General features: G+C 36.4%; 1 protein-coding gene across 6 annotated transcripts in view; it reads left to right on the forward strand.

The window, feature by feature from the left end:
* USH2A (usherin) overlaps positions 1-18,573 on the forward strand; it is a 374,152-nt gene that overhangs the window by 298,592 nt on the left and 56,987 nt on the right. For all 6 annotated transcript variants that reach the window (XM_053974132.1, XM_053974137.1, XM_053974131.1 and 3 more), the window contains 5 exons: positions 3,537-3,644; positions 4,185-4,368; positions 5,128-5,285; positions 12,479-12,637; positions 13,329-13,491. In XM_053974132.1, coding sequence (XP_053830107.1) covers positions 3,537-3,644; positions 4,185-4,368; positions 5,128-5,285; positions 12,479-12,637; positions 13,329-13,491 — 772 coding nt within the window. The remainder of the gene's footprint in view (positions 1-3,536; positions 3,645-4,184; positions 4,369-5,127; positions 5,286-12,478; positions 12,638-13,328; positions 13,492-18,573) is intronic.

Raw genomic sequence — 18,573 nt, forward strand, 5'->3', positions numbered from 1 at the left:
GTTTATATTTCAATATTATTTTACTTGTTATTTTTATTACAAATCACGTACATAGATTTGCACAGAGCTTTCCAAGCATAAGACAAGGTGTCTAATGCGAAGCTTTAATAATCTAGGTAAAAATCTGCTGTGACTGCTCCATATATGGCTAGAATTAAAGGTATCAGAATTTCACCAATAAATTTAGTGAAACCATGTACTCTTTTTTAGTGCTCATTTTTCTCTTTTAAGTGTAGTTGTAAATGAGTATTGCTTTATTATGCATGTTTCCTTTAAAAGTGAACATGACTCCCTTTAGGGGAATTCAAGTAATTTGTTGCCACAGTAATCTTTTCTATCCTGAAATGTTAAATACTTGGCTTTCCTCCATGCCTCTGCCTCTCTCCAGTCTGCAACTGTCATTTTCTCCCTCCTTACTTTTATACACACTGTTCAGATGATTTTTCTTCTCTTCCAGTTCATGATTAGGTTACAGCAAGGGCTGTCCCTCTGAGTCATCTCTTTATTTTCTCTCCTTCACATCTTGTTCAATTTGTTAAGCAGCCTGCATGTCTTCCATTCAGTATTTTACCATCCTATATAGTTGCTGCTTCTTCTTTCACGGTATTTGTTTGTAATATATTTTAATTAAAATATTTTGGTACAGGATGTAAGCAAGGATTTGTTTATAAACAAAGGTCTTGCAGAGGCTTTTTTTGTTGCCACAGAATTGCATTGTTCTTGAAATAATTCCATTTAGACACAGGAGCTACATCAAAAGCATGCCGTTAAGACCACAAAGCTAACATGCTTAAAAATTGACCTATATAATGCCTATGAATTGACCTGTATAATCCTAAATCAACCTCTTCCACACAAACAATCCACATGACACAGCAGTACAGTCATTTGTTCATAGGGTTACTGCCTTGTTCAGTCTACAATCTGTGCCTCTTCCAGGGAGGAATAAAATGAAGCTCCTGTATGGAGAACTGCTGCCTCAGCTTTGGCTGTGTTTAGTGGATTAATTCCTTCTGGGAGTCTCAGTGTAGACGGGCCTAATTGTGCTTCTGCCCAGAGCTACATTCCCTTTCAAGGAGACAGGAACATGGGAACGTGGAGCACAGGGAGAGAGGCAACTGGGACAGTGCCAGCCCAGAGGGACCAAACATGGATCGCTGTGCGCTGGTGGCATGGACTGCCGAAGGGAATGACCTGACATCCAGGGCTTTCATATTTGTTCAAGCTGTGGTACTGAGGAAGGCACTTCTCAGTCTTTCACAGTTTGTCACAACCACCTCTTCTTCATTTTCATTACCTTGCCTAAATTTCCTGAGCTTTCAGAGCTGCAGCTGAAGTCACCAGTTGTGCTTGGATATTTAAAGTTTTTCGTAACACCAGGTAGTCTGACAGCCAGGTCCAAGGAATCCCAAATGACTTCCTGGCAGCTCCAAGGAGATTTTTGGTTCTCTCAGTCTCTTTGAGTCGGTATCCTGATTCAGAGGGAGAAATTCTTCTCTTTTATGTTTTTGAGTTTATGTAGTTTTTTATGGAGTTGGTTGGGTGTAGGAGGAGGGGTTGGGGAAGGCAGTCTAGGGTTGCCATGGGAAACAGCAGTTGTATGAGTTCCCCACCCCCTTTGTAAGAGAATTGTACCCTCCCCCTGTCCTGTCAGTTATTGTTCAAGTCTGCCCCTTAGCCTAGAGTCTTCTCTGTTGCATGGTTCCCCTTTGGTTCCTCCACCAAGAACACTCCTTTCCCTTTTCCCCACTGGTTAATGTTATATCTCCCCTCCCTTTAGCCTTTTCCCAATTGTTCCGTCGTACGCTGGACCCTCCTACCCTTACACAGTTAAAAGATCCCTCACCCCGCCCCTCGGGGCTCTCGGAATCTGCCTGCGTTCTGCTTCGTGGTCTCCCTGTCTGCCCCTTCTGCGACCCTTCAATAAAGGAGCAGGATTTCAGCAGCCCGAGTGTCCCTCCCGTTCTTCTGGTGGACCCTCAGATGTACCAGCTATCCGAGCTTCGTGCCGAGAGGCTACAAGGCCCCGCGGCTCGGCAGTTGGGGAGGATTTTTTGTTTTGGTACTGTTTTAGGACATTTGGAATGTTCAGCAAGTTGGTGTTAGTGAAGCATGTGTACACTCTAGGGGTGGACACTACAAGAAAAAGTCTCAAATTACAATTAATCAGGCCGAAGATCACATGTTGGAAGGAGTTTTAGAAAGGACTGTGCCACAAAGCCTGTGAACAAAAGGGGATCAGTTTGTATTGTACAATGTCCTGGCACTGGGAATTCACAGTTTTTGAGTGTTTAGTTTTGCAGTTTTAATAGTTTCAAAGAGATTTTGTGTGTAATTTGCTTCTTCTTGTTGTTGGGTGGTTTTTTTTTTTTTTTTTTTTTTTTTTTTTTTTTTTTTTTGTACCCTTTACATTCAGGAACAGGAACCTTTATTTAATGTATTATGAGGTGTTAACAAGGGGGTCCTTGAATATCTGAGGAAGGGGTTTTCGGTGTTTGTGCCTGGTGATATCTTAAAGAACAATTTTGAGATATATCTGAAAGAATAGGTTACCAAAGGTGCTGTGTTGGGGGCTAGAGGGTGCTGTGTGAAGAAGGCTGATCAGCAGTTCATGCTGAGCTCTAAGGTGATCTCACAGTGGTCTGCATCTTTAACAGTTTAACTACAAGAAGCCTTTAATGGGTGCACAGAATTGGCTATTCTAAAAGCTCAGTATCTTAGCCAAATGATGAGTGTAATTTTATGAGGATTCCTAAAGTCAAATTCTTAAGCCACAGGCAATTTGATGTCAAATCTGAAGTCATCGACACACAGCACAAGGATGTTTGAAAATTTCCAAGGAAAAGGCAAAGCAATATATTCTCTTCTCATCTTATTCAAGGATCTACAGCATAGAAGGTTTGAGCTGAAAAAAAAAATTAAAAATTACAACTAAAGTTAATATCTTGTAATGAGGGCTTGGTTGTCAGTTCAGCTTCTAACTGCTTCGTAGCATTTATTGTAAAGTCCTGTATCAAATAGGGGGAAAAAAAAAAAAAACTTGGGAAGGTGGCAGGAGTATCTTGGACTTATTTGCAATGTCATAGAAGGTTTCATGTACAAATGTGTATTTATTATTATTGCAAATGTATTTGTAATACATTTTCAAAACATTAAAGGCTATTCGGGTTTTCAAGTCCAAAACTCTAAGCAATTGCACTTTCAGGTGTTTTTCTGCATTGCAAGTGTCATCTCAGTTTTTTGATTTAAAGTTGATTCAGGTATATGAGGGATATCCATAGATCCATTGCAGCATAGACAGACATTCAGTCTGAATTGGTTTTTGGGTCTTTTAAATCAGTAGAGGATATATGTCTAAATTAGTGAGAATTCACCATTTCAGTATTGTTCAGGTATAATATCAGAATAGCTTATACTTTATGTTTACCAAAAAAGCTGGAAGTTAACTTTAAGTCCAGTAACTTTCTATGCAGCGATATAATTCTTGGAATGATTGATGCCAACATCTCAGCCTAAACTCTGTTTGCTCTTTTTAGGTCTGCAGCCATACACTAATTACAGCTTTGTGCTTATTGCATGCACATCTGCTGGGTGTGCTTCCAGCCAACCACTTTCAGGTCAAACTTTACAAGCTGCTCCTCATGGTAAGGGAGAAAGTCATTCTTACAGAACTGCAAAGAGATGGTCGTATGGGCTTGTGTTTTCTGACGGATTAACAAGGTGCACAACTCCACTGTCATCCATCAAGCTATCATGTAGAAATTTACACAAGAGAATCTGTCTGTCTTGGAGTTTTTGTATCTTGCTGCATTTACCTTACTGCCTGGCACTGCAGTTCTACTTTCTTGTTGTGAAAATTTCCCCAAATTCATCTCTAAGTTCATTAGCTTCATTAACAAAGTCAGAATTAGAAGATTAATATTTTTTAAAGTACAAATGAATATGCAGAGACTACTGGGCAGATAAAGGCTGCAGCCTTTGGCCTCGTTCTCCATTAATCTTTACCTTGTCTAATTGGTTGCATTTGTTATATGATAAATACAAAAAGTATCTTAAATTCTGTCATTCTCCCTGGCAATATTTTATGTTTTCATTACATTGCTGAAAACACAGCTGAAAACAGAAAAAAAACACCTTTGAGTTTCTGTCATAAAATTAAAATTGTGTCATTTTGATTTTAATAGGGGTATGGCCAAAACCTCATCATATCATAGTCAGCTCAACAGAAGTGGAAATGTACTGGAGTGAACCAGAGGAACCCAATGGACTCATTACTCATTATCGATTATTCCGTGATGGAGAGCAGATTTTCCTGGGTGGCAGTACAGACCTGAATTTCACAGATGTTAACCTGCAGCCTAACAGTAGGTAAGGCATGTTAAAGAGCCCTGGTAACAGGTGAAAGACCTTGAAAAACATAGGTACTTGTGTTAGTGAAATGTACAAAATATAACTTATTGTGAACAAAAGAAAACTCTCTTAAAATATTACTTTATTACTGAAAATTGGTTGAGCACTTTTAGGGTTAATTCAGATGTTAGAAAGTTATTAATCAAAGGACTTTTAATTTTTGTTTTGTTTTTGAGAATCGGTCATTCTGATTCAAAGAAGCAAAGCTTTTTTTTTTTTTTTTTTTTTTTTTTTCTTGGATGGTTTGTTGGTAGTTCAATGACAGGTATTTTTCCATTATGGAATATACTCTGAAAAATGTCAGGCTTTATATGACAAACAGCACTGCACATGGTATATAATGTTCCAGTGCAAACTGAACATACAGGCTCAAAAGTGACTGCTGATATTTTTATAAAAGTAAGTCTGAAATTAGTTTTGACACTTTTTGAGTCAATACTTCTCTTACTTATGTAAGCTATTTTGAATTTTAGTATTAATATTTAGTATAGTATTTAGTATTAGTATTTGAGTTTTGGTATCTAAGGTTCTACAGTAATTATTATTCTCTATTACTTTTCTCACATTAAGAAAACTTAAATGTGAAAATCTTCACTAATGCAGTATTTTTGATACTAATTGTATTCACTTTAAATTGGCGAAAATGGAAATGTTCTGTTACTGATATGCCTAAAGCTTCTAACTGCAGTGTCTACTGATCTTTTTGTGTTTGTGCAGATATGTTTACCAGCTGGAAGCCAGCACTTGGGGCGGCAGCAACACTAGTGATAAATATGTTATACAAACACCAGCAGGAACACCAGAGAAAATTCATGTCCCATATAATGTCACAGTGATTGATGCATATTCTATATTTCTAGCTTGGGATGTGCCAGGTAAAAATGTATTTCTATGTAGTACTTTGTAGCAAAATGAAAGGATTTAAAAATTAGTATTTCCAGGTAGGCAGCTGAATAATTCTGATATTTTTATTCATATTTAGTTTTAATATTTGTGATTTAAATACCCAGTTATCTAAAGCTGTTGTGTCCTAGAGACATATTATATTAATAATATTGATCTAGATACTTGACATGGGTATTGTGAGGTTTAGGTGAGCAAAACCCTGCATGTTTTGGTGTTATAAACTATTACTGAGTGCAAATATTAATGAAAAATATTAATGAAAGAACCCCAAAAATTACAAGATTTTTGTTCATACTAACCTGAGTTATTGTTAGGAAAACCTGATAACCTTTTAGGTTGTGTGAGAGAGATCCTATGCTACCTTTGACCTGATTGAGTATATTGAGTAAATTCACTTGCCTGAGCACCTTAGTGTAATGTGGATATGTTACCTGGCAGTATGGTGGATCAGCAAAGGCCCAGAAGTATTTTTCCTCTAATTATTCTTCTCCTGAACATGATCAGGTGGCCTTTACCTGCTATAAAGTTGGGCTTACAGGAATAATTGAATTATAGAATCTTTTTGTAAGAGAAGCTATGCAATGTTTCATCAATATAGATCATAGCTTAAGTGATTGGAGCACTTTACTGATGTTATAAAAATTATATGCTGTATTTATTGTAGGACAATGAAAGCCTTGTAATGGATAATCTAGTCTAATGTAGTTCATTTCCACAAAGTTTTCTACTTTGTAGATACTGGGTTTTGTCAGTTAAAATTTTGTCATTTTTTTTTAGAAATTTCAGATGTTTGCATATTGCAATAATAGCCATATGTGTTTTATCAATGAATTCATGGGAGTTTTTAATATCTCTTGTTCCTAATTATTTAAGATGTTCTATCCTTGCTTAGCAAGGGTCAATTGACGTTAAAAATAAAGTCACCTATAAAAAATATTTTGACTTCAAGACTGGGATTGCAAGTATTGTGGCAGTGCTTAGCAGTGCTCACCCTACCCATTTAAGCAATGATTAATAAATCTATAATACCCTGAGCTGTCAATCTTTTAGTTTTCAGGAGCACAAAATCCATTATAGAAATGCTATAATATATGAAAAAGATTAAAATCTTAAATTAAACTTTTCCCCCTACTGCCTGAAAGGATTTAGAACCCTGCAGAAGGCAGGTGAATTCAAATGGCATATAATCTACAGTTGGTTTTATTGGAAAGTGACTCATGCTGTATTATAGTTTTGATAATAAATATAATTTAAGGTACAAAATGTTCAGCAACATTATAAATAGATTTAAAACACAAGAATGTATTGGAATAGTATAGTCTGTGAAGAGTGGAGCATTTCCCAGGAAAGCTTGTCCTTGTTCTAGACCATTTCCAGCTGCTTAAATTCCTGTTACTCACAGTAGGTTACAAGCCTGCAAGGAGAACCAGGCTCTGTGTAGTACATTTCATTATGTTGAAATTAAGATTATGCACAGAAAGGTCTGTCTGTTCCTGAAACCACACAATCAGAGGTATGAGGAGGAGGCTGGACATTATGGATCTGCAGAAGATGCAGAGTTCATGTATTCACACATCCGTAGAAATCATTCTCCTCAGATGGGAAGGGATTCTTTCCAGATACTGGGACACACCTTGAACACTTATCTCACTTCTGTGGATATTTGATAACTTTGCCTTCTTGTTGTGGGGCTAATTATTTAGGTTTTTAAATATGAAGAAGAGATTTTCATACTGTGCTTCTGTTGGGTATTGTCCTGGTTTCAGCTAGAACAGAGTTAATTTTCTTCCTAGTTAAGAAGAAAGGAAAGACAGTTAAGACAGGAAAGCAAATCTTGCTATTCCTTTTATTATAGCGGTTCAGGGCCACTAGCTGATCTTACAAGAATGGGGAGTACTAACAGCAGAGAAATGTTACTAAATGTTACTGAAAGCTACAATGCTACTAATGCTGCTAAAACCTGTGGGCAGAACCATAGTTCTCTGCAGAAGCTAGGAAATTAATTACTGACCCTTCATAATCCTGCTTTGTGCTCAGTCTGAGGTCCTTTGTGGTTCTAGAGTTGTTGTTTTGGTTTTTGTTTTTTTTTTTTTCCTTAAGAGTAAGACTGCAGAGGATGCAAGTGGAGATTTATTCTGGAAGTTCTGATCTTCTGGAATAGCATAGATCCCATTAACATGTCCTATCATACAGGTGTCTGGGGTCACGTACATCCCCAGCTTGGTAGGATTAGCATGAAGTGTCTACTGCTTCTTGTCCTTATTTATGTCCCTGTACATATTTTTATTTTTCTGATCTATTGCCTGTCTGTGCATAAATCCTTGTCTCACAATAGGCTACATTGAGGCAACCTAGGTTTTCCTTATAAACTTAGAATGCACCTTTATTTATCAGGATTGTCAGGCTTGGCAGTCACTCTTGGACAAAACTGTTCTTTTCACTGGTGTAGACTCAATGTCAAAAAAGTGCTTTTAATTAAAAAAGTTTTGATGAGAAGGTACTTGTTCATAGTGTCTTCCTGTCTGTGGATATCAGGGCTGCTTTGGCATTCTGTCTTATCTGCTGTAATAAATTTGGATCAAATAATCACCCTCAGGATTAATTATGGACACATCGTATTACACAAACCTTCCTCTTGGATGCTTTCATTATAACATTTCAGCATCTGTAATATATCTAAATCTTGTGACTTTATATATCTGTAGCATTTCAAAACTCCTGACTTAGCTAAAGAGCAAGATGGCCCAGTAGTGGTTAAAGTGATGCATTCAGAAAAAAATACTTGACAAACCTCACTCACTCAGGAAAATAGGGCTTTATTTTCTGAAATAGGTATTCCATTATCTTATGTGGCATTGCCTCAGTGCACAGACCTCAGAGGTATGGTATATTTCACTGATATGCTAAGGAGGGATATGTCACAATTATTATGGAACAACTGTTAGTGCCATGGATAGAGGCAGAAGAACCAAATGGAAAAAAAAAAAAAATCACATAATTTTCCCAAGGTATATCCATAAATGTTATTGATAGGTAGGGAGGTAGCCATCCTGCATTCCAGCTCATTGACAACCCCACTGGTCCTCACTGGAGACCTGATTCTTCTGGGTGTCTTCAGTTCCTGCTGGTGGTAACCTGAATGCTGAACATGCTCAAAATAGGACCCTGTCCTCTGCTCCTAGGATACCTGCTTAATATGTTAATGATCATCTGGATTAAAATATTTTCTTCTTCATCATGTTATAACACTCTATCCATGTCTAGGTTTGCTTGTCAGTTAGAATGACAGTTGTGTGAAACCTGGATTCTTACTTTATTCTTCTTGGGATCAAACATTTGAATACCACCTATTTGTTACAGCTTCCCCAACTAACCTGGTTTCTTGTGGACTAGCAAATGGAACTTTCAATAAAAAGTCACATGCTCTCATTTTTGGTTTTTTTGAGTAAATTATTGTTTGCTCCACCTCTCTGTAGGATAAGCTTTTCAAGTTCAATATCTGAAGTTCTGCATCTTGCAAACAGTCAGCATCTCCAGCTGTTTCTGTTTTCAGAGTCTTGGTGGGAATCCTTGATGCAACCAGATTGAGACATCTGGATATTTGAAGCATAATGTAAATAGTTAATCTCAGGAAGCCAAATAGATTGTTTTGTTTTGTGAATTTAAATATTAAAACATAACTTTAAAAGAGATGATGTTCCTGTTTCAGTATTTGTTTCCTATAAGTGAAGAAATTTAGCTATTTTCCTTTAATTGTGATCTGATTTCACATCATAGTAAAGAATTTTTCAGCAATTAACTTAAAACGGATTCTGTGTGACCAGTCTGTAAGTCTGTGACTTTTTACCCCCAATTGTAAGCATCTCGTGCTGCAAATTCTATTTTTGACCTAGCCTAGTTTTGAAGCACACAGAGCCATCAAACCTAATTTGCAGAGTTTTGCACATAATTGTCCATTAAATGTTATCCAAATATGCCCAGAAAAACCCAGGGTTTCATTTGATTGATTTGTCCCATTGCAAAACATGCACCTGCTGTGAAATGAAGTCACAGAGGAAAAAAAAGTGGAATAATTTAACTTTTTTGTTTGTAAAGATAATCAGGGTTTTTCTGATTACATCTTAACTTCATAAATGTTAAATAACCTATCAGCATCTAGTTGTTGTAAATTATGAAAAAGAGTATTGCTGGGAATATTAACCAACTAAATCCTTATTCTTTAGTGAACATGAAAATGTGTTATGGCAGGTTGTCATTGTGCTCATGGTAACTTTGACACCAAATAACAAAACTGCCATTTGCATTTAGGATAAATTGGTTCACTTGTGCTTTTACGGTTCCTTTTATTCTGACATAAATTTATGAACTCTGGAACTAACCAAGTCATGTGGTTTCCCAGATGACTTTAACAAATATGCCCATTTCATTTCCTTCAGTCATCAGAGCACACAAGGTAGTGGTTTCAGACTGGCTGCAGATGCTGAAGGCTGTTCTGAACAAAAGGGTTTTTTTGCACGTTTCTGTGTTGTAAGAGTATATATTACAATTTTTCAGATTAGGAAGTGATCCTTTGATCGTCGTAGTCAATGAATTTGATCAAAGTGTAGAAGGATTCCATTGGACACTGGAATTTTTCAGGATGCTTATGTGATTTTATTTACAATTTCACTTTCACTTCTTGAGAGTATTTTTCTCCTGAGCATATTTATTATTGGTATCATTCCTAATATAGTGCAACATTTAGCAGAATTTTAAGATTTTGTGTTTCAGGTGTGAGGTGGTGTTTTTTTAATAATTTCTGATATGGACTGAACACTGTCCAACGTTGTTGGATAGGTCATTTATTTTGAAATAGGTGTCCTTTGCCACATACTGATGGCTGGATTCAGCTGTCCTTGTTTGTATTTAATCTTCCTTGGGAAATCGAGCATTCTGAATAGCTTCAATTTCAAAGGTTTCTGGTGATTTTTGCCTAGAATAAATACACTGATGAGATGCAAAAAACTGAATTATATCGCTCTCATAAAGGAATGGGTTTTTCTAGCTGAAATGTCTGGTCAGTTTTCAGGACTGGAGAAGAAGGGCACCTTAACTAGGAGATGACATAAAGGTTTCTATTGGTGTGCTCTGTACCATTTGAAACTCTTTCAAATACTCTGTTGTATACTTTACAGACCCTCCAATTATAGGGTAGAAATACTACTGCTACTACTCCTAACAGTAATAATAATTATTATTTAACAATATATTTTTAATTACTGGAAACATTTGACACTGCAAACTCAAGTGCACTCTTCTGGAGCATTTCATTTTCCATATATCAGGCAAAAAATAATTTTCTTTGATGCAAAACCAGTCTACCTCAAGATCACCTCTCAGAGGATTACTCTGTAGCATCGTCCTTGATTTAGAAAGTTGTATTTCTGTTATTCCATTCTTAATGATTAGATCTTGGTATTTTTCTTGTAACTTTTACACTGAAGAAGGAAAATTTTACAGAGGAATTTTTGCATTTTTTGTTTCCTTCTCCCTTCACCTCTTCCAACAGCTCCTAACAACATCTTTGTTCTTCCAGTAAGCTGAGCAGTTGAATAAGATTGAAGTCATGGCTCTACTTCAGGGCTATTTTTCAGCTTTTTAGTGTAATGGCATTTTCTTTGTCTAGCATCTAGTCAGGCAGCTGAATGTTATTTCTTTGGGATTTTTATATTCTCTTTTTCTTATGAGAATTGTAAAAACATGGTGTTACAAAGATTTTTCTGATCTTTCAAAGTACATCACTTGTTCATAGTACCAGAACTAAACTTGAAATCTCTGATTTCTTGCAAACTTCTGTTTTTTTAGTTATATATATTCACATACATACTTAGCTAAAAAAACCCATCTAACAGATGCACAACAGTGGGAACAAAATGCTCTTTGTAGCTTCAGGGTAGTAGTATCAACATAGATGCTTTATCAGAAAAGGATCAAAATTGTAATTAGGAGAAAAAGCTGAGTTGTTTTCCAAAGTTACAAATGGAAAGATTCTCAAGGTCTGGACAAGTCTCAGAACTGCTCACAGGCATCTGGTCCTTGTTGCAGTCACAAAGACATCTCTGTGACATCTAAAGTAGGTGTTGTGTTGAAAGAAAAATGTGATTTTACTGATCAGATATATCTTGACTCATCTCAGAAAGGAACCTTGTCTGGTCTGTACTCTGTCCTTTCTTAAGGCTGTTCCTTACGTGACTGCAGTATGAAGGAAATACACTTAATACAAACTCTTCTTTGGTCGTCCTCTTGGTTTTATGAAATTGCTGCTGTCTGCACAGATCAGTCTACAGTAGGCAAAAATTAAAAAGCCTACAGCCCATTTCCTAATAAAAAATAGTGCTCAAGGAAACCAAAAATCAAACAAAACCTCCAATCAATCAACCAAACCCCTCTGAGATGCCATGTGGGAGAAGAAAAGAGAACATCCAAGAACACTTGCCTATTGTTCTAAAGGGATGGGATATGGCCTAGCTTGTTCTTCTGAAGGAACTGAGTTTTTCAGCTTCTCAAGAAAACTAAGAACTGACAACATGGGGATAGGAATAGATGGGGAAAATGTTTGAATTCAAATACTAAAAAATGAGAGACTTTTTTTTTTAACAAAAACTGAAGAGTTTGTTTTTACATCATTTAAAATTATGTGTTTCTTGGCTCAAGGTATTGTATTGTACTCTACTGATGAGGCAGCCTCAGAATCTACACTCAGCTACTGTTGTTGGGCTAAAAAGACATAATTTGCTGAATGGCTGCAACTCACTTGTTTGATCATATGACTATTCAAACAGCAGTGCTTAGTAGCTGTTACTCCTCCAAAATACATAAAAGCTGCCTGTTTCCAAGTCATAAGGTCGGTCTTCCCAGAAGTGGCAATTGCAAAACAAGCATTGACTGAATTGAATTTTGATTCTTACCTAAGAACTATAATGTCTGTCTTCCACTTATAATCTGCAGATGGATCTGTTTCAGTTTATATTTAAATGATTGTAGTTTTCAAAAGAAGCAGTAGGGAAAACCTCCAGAGGGGGCTTACATTTAAAATTGCATGTGATAAATTGGCTCTTTGAAGTTGTCCCGCACTGTTGTTAGTGTTTCAGATAATCACTGGTTCCTCTCTGTTTCGCAACAGGGATATTCATTGTCAATGTGCCTTTGGAATACAACATCCTACTAAATGCAAGCAGTCCCACTCTGCTGGTGAAGCCGGTTGGACGTGCACATTTTGCCTTTGTTGATGGCCTGGATCCCTACACCCTGTATGAGATAAGAATACAAGCATGCCAGAGTGGTAAGGCAATTTAAAACACTCATCTATGTGGCTGGAAAGGATTTTCCAGTTAGATGCAACTCTGCAAAACAGATGAAATTCTTTTATTGGAGTCAGTAATGGATTGGAGTCCATTATTGGAGTCAAATTGAAGTCAAATTCTTTTTACCTAGTAAAAAGAAGGCCTAGCACCGAATGAAGGATTAAATATTTCTCCATGTATAATGTGTACTTTTCCATATATCGTGAATATATCAAATGGGGGTTAAAAATATGTATTTTAGGTTATATGTGCCACTTTATTAAAAGCTCTTCACAAGCAGCTAAATGATCTTTGTAAAAGGATGTACAGAACTTAATCAGATCGGTAACTACTCACCAACAAGAAGTGATCATAAAGACAGGAGAGGAGAGCCCAAAAATTAGAAATTCCCTGTCTTTGATGGAAATTTTCAAAAACCTATTGAAGTAAGTTTTTCTAAAATGACAATTTTGAAGCAATTTGCTCCTCACTCACACTGTTGAAAATCAGGAGTAATTAATCAGTAGAGTTGTGGTAATTTAAAGGAGTATTTAACAATGAGATGAGGTGAAATGAGACACCATTTCCACCAGCAGCTTCTTTGCTTGATTTTTTTTTTTTTTTTTTTTTTTTTTTTTTTTTTTTTTTGAGGAAAAAGCTCTTATCCCTACACAAACTTCTGTTTTTTAGGTGGGTGTGGAGTGGGTGGTCAAACATATTCAAGAACTGCTGAAGCACCTCCCAGAGAACTGAGCCCACCTGTTGTTAAAGCAATTGGACCTGCACTCATAGAAGTAAAATGGGCACCACCCAGGAAACCAAATGGCATCATTACTAACTACTTTATCTACAGGTAAATGCCCTTATCACCTCAGATTCTTTGTCCTACTTAATGGTTCCTTTCTTTATCCCTTGATTTTTTGTGACATGAAAAAAAGGTGTAGAAGTACATGAAACAATATATATATATTACCTTTCAAATGCTAAGGTAAAAAGCTGATCTATGGATGACCATGTTGGGAATATAAACTCAAGCAAGAATCATCTTCCTGAACTACAAATGACAAAAAGCATGTGAAAGTACATTTTAGAAATTCAAGGAAACAAAAAAATCTTAGAAAAAGTTTGTAGGATATTATACTGTGCTTACGAGGACCACTAGGTACAAACTTCAATCTTCTCTGATTGACATTTGAGAATTTTGTAATGGAAAGAGGAGTAATTCACCAATTCTGAGACTTTTAAAAGCAGAAAAAGGTATCTAGGTTCATAAAACAGATCCATTTTCCAAGATAATTTATGTTCCTAAATAAGTAGTCTGAACAGTGATTACAGTGCATCTGTTTATGTACCTTGGTGTTTGTATTCATCGGTGTAGGTTGTTGACTGATGCATTTTCACTTGCTATGAGGAGTTTCCTAAGCCCTGTGTGACGATTTTTCTGTACAGACAGCAGTGTTTAGGGCAGTAGGAAACTAGCAGAACACCGATCTCTGCTGTGCCTGTTAAGCCTTTGTTAAAAGCTCACTGAAGCGATCTTGAATGGCTTCAGAAGTCAGAGAATATAAAACTCAAGACATATATTTGAGAAGGATTTAAACTCTGAAGTCCCTGGGTTTTCCAGCTCTTAAGTATGTGTGGCAAACACATGCTGGGCTGATCCTAGCCTCCCACAAAGAGTTTGGGACTTTTTATTATATTAGAGATGTGACTGAGAAGACAGGAAATCCAATTACCTTTTGGAATCCTCAGTGATAATTAATATAAATTCACTTAAAGATGTTAGTGGTCTCTAAAAATTCCTGCTGTCTTGAAATACCCTTTTGTTTGCCTTTTCTTAATTGTCTGATCAAAACCCCAAGTCCCTCCCCTGCATAAAGAGGAATAAAGTGTATGTTATAGCCCAAGACATGTCTTCACTCTGTTGGTTTTGTAAATAAAGCTGATGATTACTGCTGCTATTCCATGGCAACCATAGAAAGGGAAAACAGGAAATATAATGCAGAAAGCCTGCTTCAGTGAAAAATACTGTAAATTGAATTTGACAGCATTTGATGGCATTTGATTATTCTAGTCACAGCCAAACAATGATATAAAGAGTAATATGAAACAGAATGTGTTACTGCCTAGCAGACTCAAAAGCAATAAACCTTCCTCCAATGTGACACAATCACTTCACAATCATAATTGTAGCCTGTTTGATACCTCTGAGTACAGCAGAAGGGCACTGACTGACATAGATACATTTTGTTTTTTATTTAAAGTGAAATGAAAATGGCGCACTGGGGCTCCAGATACAATCGGTATATTCACCTACATAGGCATGAATCACTTGGCAGTTATTTCAGCTGAAGTTTAAATGTGCTTAGACAACAACAATATCAAATCTTTCTCAGATAGCTGCAAAAAAATCAGAAATGGGATGTAAGCACATAGTTCTTTTTCATTTTGTAGCCACACATGGCCTTACATTGTTATAGCAGCAAGACTGCAGTATTTCTATGGGAGGTTATGGAATGTAATTTCTTCTTCAGTATGTGCCTCTTCCTTACTCCATCACCACCAAAATAAATTCATTTAACTCAAAACCTGGAATGCTTGGGGACCTGGTGTGTGTGCAGATCTCTGCATTAAAGTGGCAGGACTCACTCTTTCCTCTAGCATCATAAAACTACTCCCAGGTTTGCAGCCATTTTGCTAGAAACCAAAAAATTAAAGTGTTATTTTATGATAGAGGAGATGGTGATTTTTTTTTTTTTATTATTCATAAAGTGGCTTTAAACACAGATCTGAGGCTTTTAAACTTTTCTAGCAAGGACTGCAACTTAGAAGACTTTGTGAATGAGAAAAGATCTGGTTCATGAGATAATCAGCTAATCTAGTTCTGTTCCCATTCATCATGACATAACATTGCTCTGCCAAACACAGAAGTTGCTACTCTGAAAAAAAAAAAAAGAAAATAGATGATATCTATTTGTTGCTGCATTTTATTAAGTCATAGGTCACATGAGGTAATGTAACTGCTCTCTATTGATTAACAGGATGCACTGTGTAGGAGGCACATGAGGTGGCCCTTACAGACATATTGCCTGTAAAATTAGAAGTATTTTGGTTGGTATCTTCCTTAAGGGAGTGTCTGAATTTTTATGTCAAACTGTTTATGTCCTAATATAATCTTGTCTGTGGCCCAACAAGATTATATTATTTAGTGTATATTTGTGAGATTGAAATGTAGCTCTCATTCGCTGAGCAGTCGTGTTGGTGAAAATGTAGCAGAAAAATCAAAAGGCATTTTAAGACAGAAGACATGTCTCAGTGGCTGTCGTGACTTGCAGCGGAGAGGCTTCCAGACGGACTCTTTATGATTAGTTCATTGCTTAACCGTATACCCTTAACCATGAGTTGTACCCAAGACAGCTTCCAAGGAACATATGTTACTGGATGGTTTAATGTAGGAATCCCTATGGATGACTATGTCATTGAATACAAGAACTCCTGAAGGCTTTTATTTATACCTGTAATTGATCTAATAGCCAATCTAAGCTAGTATATTACGTGTAATAACTTCAAATTCCTTCTGTTTTTGTTTTTTTTTTTTGCATCAGAACTCATGTTTTTAAAAAAATACCCCAAATCATGAGAGCTACGTTAGTGTAGACTGGTTGAATACAAATGTAAGTGAGGTTTCTTTGTTTAATTAAATGTGAAACTGCAGAGGGGGAGCATTGTGAATGTTGCATTGTTCCCCCACATTTGACAGTGTGATTCCCCGATTGTTTGAATTTTACCCCAAAACTTCTCAGTGTTCCTAAAAATAACTCACTGTTAAGGAAAGCAGCAGGCACTGCTAAAACATGTAATTTAGTTGTATGGTGAAAGGCAAACATGTGAGGAATAATTCTGGTTTGACCCTCGAGACCGCCGCCGTGCACACAGGGAAGCCAAGGGGCGAGCGCTGCAGTCGGCACTGCTGCAGCACAGCTCTGGAGTTATCTGTCACAAAGGAGATTATATCCTCCTTCTTGTGTCATCTGCCTCAGATTGGCACGGGGGCAGGGAGAATTTGCCCTTATAAAAATAACTATCTGAACATCTTCAAAATGAATGTAAGCAGCAAATCAGACTATGCAGATTAAGAGACAGCTTCCAGCTCTTGGAAATGTTATTCTCTCCTTTGCAGCTCATTGTACAGAAGAAATACTTCCAGTTAAATGAGCAGCTGAATCTTATAAACGATTGAAATGATTACAGATTGTTCAACCACTTCTGTTCAAAGTTTATTCATACATGAAGATATTCTGGTTTTTAGCACTACAGATGGAACCATTTACCTAACCATAAGTTTCATTCATTAAATATTCAGCAGTAATAAGATCTAAATACTTAACCAGGCTACATTGTACAGCTCTGCCTGTGAATCAGCTTACAGTTGGTGGCATATTTGATCATTCAGTGTGAAAAAACTGTTTATCACAGACTGTAGAATATTTATAAAACACAAATTTATGTATTCATTTGAGTTCCATACTGTTTGGTCAGCAAGACACATTAAATGTGACTTTCTTGCATTAAATTGTGCTCTCTTTTCCCTTATTTACAGAGATTTTTTTAGACATGTTTTTGGGTGCACAGAGAAAAACTATATTTTTAGGTGCAGGAGAGAGATGTAGTAATGATTCATCTTTCAAAATTATATGTCTTGCATTACATCAGTGAACAGCATCCAAGGGGAAGAGTTCTGCAGCAGGTTTAACTTGCCCTTATAATAGAGCATGGGTAATTGTATTATAAACTGTTGCTGGAATTTTGGAGACAATGGGAAATTTTGGACCCTAACTTTTACAGAGAGACCAAGAATTTCTAGGAAATCTTTCCTGCTGCTTTGATCTGCCAGTCTTTGCCCAGTTCTGCCACCCAGCCCTCAGTATCAACATATCTTACAATTTGCCAATTTCACTATGATAGAGCTATTATACCTCAAAACTTTTTTTTTTTTTTAAATCACACTTTAACAGTGTCCATATAATCTTACCTTAGAATTTAGCTTATCTCAGAATTTAGGAATACTTACTTAGTTTCGTATGAGAAAATAATGTCTTCGTTTCTGCCTTATATATGCATGTAGACAAAAGATGAATAAACAGCTGTGTACACACGTACATTCATTATCTTCTTCATATTTGCATGTTAATACCTGGGAATATATTACTACAAGCAGCTAAGATGATCAGTTTTAAAAAATCAATGGTTTTTTATTATTAAATTAATTCCTGGTTTGACCTATCAAGATAAAATCCAACAGCATTCTTTGAAACACAGATTTTCTCTTGCCAAAGAAATGTTCTTCAGCTTCTGGTGTGTGTGTAGTGATGATGACACCCAGTAGCCAGACAAACCAATTTTATTTCTGCAAATTTGCCCTACTTGCAATAAAAGTGGCAGATAATGTAATTTGGATTTTTCTTGTTGGCATGGAGGGTGAAAGTGTTTTTATGTTCTGCAAAAGCCAGGGTTCCTGTGAAGAATTGGGGAAATACTTAAATTCATGTGCAGTACCATGCAGCCCAACTATCACTGAGATTTATCACAGTGTTTAAATGTAACCAACTTAATTTCACACAAACATTTTTATGCCAAGTGAAAGAATTGATTTGATAACTCTGTTTTGAAGATGAGTACTCAGCTTATTAAAACTGCTGTTAAATTATATAGAAGAAGGGGGCATATTACAAAGGGGCTGAGGATCATCTGTGATCTCTGGTACTCAGAATATCACCACGTCCAAGGCAAGCATATCTGCAGTAGTAATGCTATAAATATACATATATTTGCATGTATCTATGTATACATATATTATATAATATATATAGTAAAAAAAGAAAAACCCATTGTGTGAAAAACCAATAAAGTGAATTTTCTTCATGTATCTTAGGTT

This window comes from Vidua macroura, chromosome 3 (genome assembly GCF_024509145.1).
Source record: "Vidua macroura isolate BioBank_ID:100142 chromosome 3, ASM2450914v1, whole genome shotgun sequence".
Classification (NCBI taxonomy): Eukaryota; Metazoa; Chordata; class Aves; order Passeriformes; family Viduidae; genus Vidua; species Vidua macroura.